The sequence below is a fragment of the Homarus americanus genome, unplaced genomic scaffold, assembly GCF_018991925.1.
Source record: "Homarus americanus isolate GMGI-L3 unplaced genomic scaffold, GMGI_Hamer_2.0 scaffold39541, whole genome shotgun sequence".
NCBI lineage: Eukaryota > Metazoa > Arthropoda > Malacostraca > Decapoda > Nephropidae > Homarus > Homarus americanus.
The window spans coordinates 7,541-13,388 of NW_024748840.1; the positions used below are offsets into that span (position 1 = coordinate 7,541).

Consider the following 5,848-nt stretch of genomic DNA (forward strand, 5'->3'; position numbering starts at 1 on the left):
AGGGTGCCAGTTAGGTTGGTGCTGTCTGTGCTGCTAGGTTAGTTACGCTGCTGTTGGGATAGGTTAGGTTACGCCACGTCTGGTTGGATTAGTCATACAATAAACTGGTATTAAAGTGCACAGAAAGACCATAATACTGCCTACCAGATAAGACTAAACACACAAGACCAATGTATTCTCTTAATCTATTATCTTGATTAATTCAGACTGACCTTTCTGCACTCAACATGCACAAGATGGTAAGTCAAATATAAGCTCATTACTGTACGTGATGTAAGTTTATTGAACTTTGTGGATGTCGATGGATTTGTACAAAATTTACTTCTAAATTATTGACTTAAATTTTTTTCTTTTTCAGGTGATCGTTTGGTTGTCTGTTTTACTTCTTGTGGTGGTTGCTATGGCCGATCCTGGGTATGGTGGCTATGGACAGTACGAAGACTATGGCCAAGGACACGATGAGTACGGTCGTGGCGGTCGTGGTGGATATGGCCAAGGTGGACGTGGCGGTCGTGGTGATTATGACTACGGAGGCTATGGTGATTCGTACCATGGAGGACAAGGTTATGCTCATGGGGGTTACGGTGAAGGTTACAGAGGATACGGTGACTATGGACGTTACTGATATGGTCGTAAGGAAAACGCCAAGGAATTTATAAACCTTAAAAAATAAAAATTCTTGTGCTTCTATTGTGTTTAATAAAACCCATTTTTTTTATATTCTTGCTGTATTCTTTAACTCAATAGTTTAAAAAAAAACAGTTTATTTTATCACACGCGCTCATAACAGTACGAATGTAACCTTCAGACGTAATGTTACGTCTGGAGTTAAGATGCGTGGTTTGAACACCCCTGACCGTCTCCTATTCGCACACACTAATGTAACTGATCTGAATTTCTCCTGGTTTATTTAAATGTTTGTGATGCAGTGAAAAAAAAGCCCTCGAAATACCGAATCGGCACAGGCAAATCAACCTAATTTACTGCGATTAACCAGTGTTTCTGGGGGTTGACACGCGTGTAACATGACCATTATTAATCGGCAGCACCGAAAAATATCAATTGCAAAACATACAATGTATTGGATTGATCCTTGACACAGCTTGCATTAAGACCGGGCTAGTCGGGGGCCGTAAGGTAATGGATGGAGATTACGTTTTACCACGTGTTTGCCGTACGTGGCCCATGACCCGTAAGGCTGGGAGAATAGAATCGTTTGGCTGGAAATACATCTGCGAATTATTTTTCTGGCGAGACTTTTGGCTTGAAGTCCCTATCAAGAATTTTTTTTCTAAAATTTGTCATAAAATGGGGCTAGGTTATTGAGCACCCTGTGCAAGCCGTAGTGCAAAAGCGATTAAAGCGCCTAGAGTTTGTTTGCGTAGTCGACGTGCATAAAATGGATTAAGTACCTGAAGGACCATGAATTTCATCGGCAAATTATATGACAGGATGATTGTGGGGTTGGAATTTCCGATACAATACATTTGCTAATGGCAAGGTGTGACATGTGTCAAATGTCTGGAGAGAGATTGGTCAGGAGGAAAGGGTGTTGGTAGGCACAGGCATTTGCAGTATAAAGGGACAAACTTTTAGTGCGTGTGATGAGTGTTGCAGCGACGAGGAGGTTGATGGGGGACGTCCTTCCTGGCGGAGATACGTAGTCAACGTACCGTCAGCCAAAGATGCACCGACCCCACCCTAAGTCTCGTGCTCGCAATTTTGTCTGGCAATACTTGAAGTAAGGCTGCATGTAAAGGTGATTGGTGGCTCTGTTTTCGGCTGTATCACTCAGGATAAGTATTAAGCAAACCAAAGGTAGAATTTTTATATTAATACACTATTCATTGTTATGTAAGGTTGATAAGTTTCCAAATTTTAGTAGATTTGCTTAAATAATGAAGTAAATTATATTAATGAATTGGCAACTCTACTATAACCGCAGCTGCCACAAGATTCTCGTCAAATTTTATTTATTAAACAAATGTACAAACATTTGGACATTTCTGAGGACCTTAAATAACAATGAATTTATTAAAAAAACGTATCTTAGGTTTGTTTAATATTTATCCTGACAATGATAAAGCCGAAACCAAGATCCACCAATCACCTTTACATGCAGCCGTACTCCAAGCATTGCCAGGTAAAATTGGAAGAACGAGACCAGGGTGGGATCTGTGCGTCTTTGGCTGACTGTACAGGTCATCTGTGTGGTCCAAAGGCGGGGAGACCTGGAGTTGGGGATCCTTCATCCCTGGTCCCATAGAGACTAGGTGAAAGCAGCCTAGAGGCAGTAGGAATGGCCCTCAGGTGGTGGACAAGTTGAGGCGCGAAGTAGACAGGGTGGAGTCAGGCGACGCGCTGGGAGAGCAAATTCGTCTGGCCAAGCCGGGAGGGCGACGCGGCAGAAGTGACAGCCGGCAGTTGAGGCAATCTGTTGGCGGGTGGGGCTTAGTGTACCATGTGGCGGTGTAAACCAGTGACGACGGCATGGAGGGATCCAGAGAGAGAACACGAACTGAACGGTCACCTCGTCGGAGGAGCTGGTGGGGGGGGGGGACAAGTGGTAGCACTAGGCCTGGCTGCGTTGAGTAGACTGGTAAGAGGCCTAGGGGTCGTCAGCAGAGCGTTGAATCAAATTGAAACAGTTTATTTAGCCAGAAAAACAGATACGGAGTGGGTATTAACAAGGCGACAGTGTTGAGAAATTGAGCTCTCCTGTTGACACCCGATATATACTATACATGTATCAAGGAAGTGTTATGCAACATTTAGTATCTGGAGTAGTACAATAGCATGGTGGTAAAAAGAACATCTCCGAATGTTACCAAGGTTATCACTTCAATATTTATAAATTTTATTTAATTACCTTTTGTTTATTTTATATTGGAAGTATCTACTTAAATTAGTGGAATTGAAAACAAATAATGGTGAAGCAGTACATCAAGACGAGGCCATGCCGGGGAAGGCTTGGCCCTGGCCCGAGTGGGGAAGTGTTAGTCGAGCAGGGCTGCCTGGCAGGGAGGGGGGGGGGTTAAAAAGCCTTGGGATGGGTGTCTTGTTCTGTGGAACAGACGGAGGGTTAGTGCAGTGCCGCGAGTTAAGACTGTATCGGCCACGAACATTGCAGCATTTTTTTTTCAATTACCAGACCCAAACCACCCCTAGCATATTGTCATAATATTATACGAGTCCTCAACACCAAGCTCAAGAGCACCAGTCCAGATTATGGTAAATTTAATTTTAATTTGTTTGTGCCGGTTCAGTATTCCGAGGGAGGCCTTTCCTCTCAATAATTAATATGTGGTTAAACCGATAGAAATTCCGATCGGCTAAATTTGTGTGCTCAAACCCCGCATCTCCTTAATAACTCTGGTTGTGGTTTCACACCAGACGTCGTGACACGTCTCAAGTTAAGTTCGTACTGGTATGAGAGCGTGTGTAATTAAGGTAATCTAATCATTAACAAACTATTTATGGTACATAAAATATAACTATAAAAAGTTAAAATTTTATTATATACATAAAATATAACTAAAAATTTAGATTTTATTATATACAATCGACAAACAAGATATTACATTATTGGAGGTTTGTAAATCATTCCACGGTCTCCTCCCATGGCCCTGATCATTGTGTCCTCCCATGGCCCTGATCATTGTGGCCTCCACGGCCCTGACCATTCTGTCCTCCACGGCCCCGATCTTCGTGTCCTCCACGGCCCTGGTCATTGTGTCCTCCACGGCCCCGATCTTCGTGTCCTCCACGGCCCCGATCTTCCTGTCCTCCACGGCCCCGATCTTCCTGTCCTCCACGGCCCCGATCTTCCTGTCCTTGGGGAAGTAAAGACGTGGCCTCCTTGAAGAGCTACTGCCATCTACACCATCAGTGGGGCTTACACTCGTTGTACTGATCATGGTTGAAGAGTGACTCACACCATCAATTTTCTTTCGCTTATCCACCAAGTGGGAAATGTTATCTTCACTGCTTGTACCATCTCTATTCCTCCCTATATTTTTCTTTTTGCTATTAACAACTTTAAATGAATCTTGTTCTTCACATTCACTGTTGGGATAGGGAAGTTAGGTTTCGCTACGTCTGGTTGGATTAGGTTAAGCACAATAAACTGTATTAAAGTGCGCAGAAAGACCATAATTACTGCCTCACTATAGATAAGACTAAACACACACAAGACTAATGTATCTCTCTTAATCTATTACTCTTGATTAATTTATTCACTAAATAAGAATATGGACGAAAAGTCCAAGTTGTTGAGGCTCGGTAATACATCATAACATCAACATATAAGAGAAACATTATTATAAGGTAAACAAATATAAAAGTTTCCTTTTATTCTTCAGTTATCTCAACAGTCACCAGAGGCAACAAGAATGGAGGAAATGTAAGGTCAGTGTAAGGTCATGACATTTATGTTACCTTGACTGAGTGACTGAATGACTGGTTCAGTTGTAACTGATGGTGGTGGTGACGTCATCAAAGGGTACACTATAAGTGCGGCAGGAGGCCGCCGGAGAGTCAGTCTCAACTGGACCTTCCTGCACTCAACATGCACAAAATGGTAAGCCAAATAAAAACTCATTATTGTACGTGAAGTAAGTTAATTGAACTTGTGGATGTCGATGAATTTGTACAAAACTTCCATCTAAATTATTGACTTAAAAATGTTTTCTTTTCAGGTGGGCGTTTGGTTGTCTGTTTTACTTCTTGTGGTGGTTACCATGGCCGATACTGGGTATGGTGGCTATGGACAGTACGACGACTTTGACCATGATGATTATGGCCGTGGACGACGTGGTGATTATGGCCATGGCGGACGTGGTGATTCTGGCCGTGGAGGATACGATGATTCTGGCCGTGGAAGTTATGGTGTTTCTGGCCATGGAGGTTATGGTGATTCTGGCCATGGAGGTTATGGTGATTCTGGCCATGGCGGTTATGGTGATTCTGGCCATGGAGGTTATGGTGTTTCTGGCCATGGAGGACAAGGTTATTATGTTCACGGGGGATACGGTGATGGCCACGGAGGGTACGGTGGACATGGTCGTTATTGATATGGTCGTTGGAATAAGTTAAAGAATTTATAAAAATTCAAAAATAAAGTTTTTTGTGCATCTACTGTATTTAATAAACCCAAATTTGTTTAGGATTTTGCTGTATTCATTTCCTCAACATTTTAAGTTTCTTTTAAAACACGCTCGAAACCGCACGAATATCCCCTGATTGTCCTTTATTTCCTGTTAGGGTAAGATACGCACCTTTCCTTTACATATTTTAATAAGTTCTTAAGCACACGTGTAACACTTTGATATGAAAAGTTATCCAAGATAACTTGTGTTAATATTATAGCTGGCTCTTAACTTGGTCAACATTGTATGGATTAATTTGATAAAGTACACTTCATTTTCTAACGCGTTTGTGGCGCCTGCTGGTTAATTCCTGACTACCCCACTTGGTCACGTGCTCCTGACCGCTGGAGGACGCTAAAGATGGAAGGGTTTTTAATGACCTTGCATCGAGTACGTCAGGAGGTTAATGTCAAAGATGGAAAAGGTTCGTCAGTGCGGTTGGTTTCCGCACGAGGATGGTGACTACTTTTTTAGATGTATCGAGTTGTCGAAACGAAATGTGGCATCAAGGACACTACTTCTCTTCTCGTCCAACTTTTAATGATGCCGTCATTTCGCTGACTCCATTTGTTGGATTCAGATGTCCAGGTGACAGTCAACCGCGTCGGAAATGTAAAGAATGAGAACAAGTTAACAAATCTCCCGTCTAATTCATGGGATTGATTTCGCGATTTACTAGAAAATTGGAGGGTTCAAGCTGC

The 5,848-nt window shown here is 42.5% G+C and overlaps 1 protein-coding gene across 2 annotated transcripts; it reads left to right on the forward strand.

The window, feature by feature from the left end:
• Positions 1 to 213: 213 nt before the first annotated feature.
• LOC121880462 (neuropeptide-like protein 30) lies at positions 214 to 5,295 on the forward strand. 2 transcript variants are annotated; one of them, XM_042387657.1, is made up of 2 exons: positions 214 to 239; positions 359 to 688. In XM_042387657.1, exons 1-2 carry the CDS (start codon positions 228 to 230, stop codon positions 623 to 625), a joined length of 279 nt encoding a protein of 92 aa, XP_042243591.1. In that variant the 5' UTR covers positions 214 to 227; the 3' UTR covers positions 626 to 688. The 2 variants fall into 2 exon arrangements, with proteins under 2 accessions (XP_042243591.1, XP_042243590.1); XM_042387656.1 differs by lacking the exon at positions 359 to 688 and adding an exon at positions 4,698 to 5,295 and having other exon boundaries at positions 216 to 239.
• Positions 5,296 to 5,848: the final 553 nt, after the last annotated feature.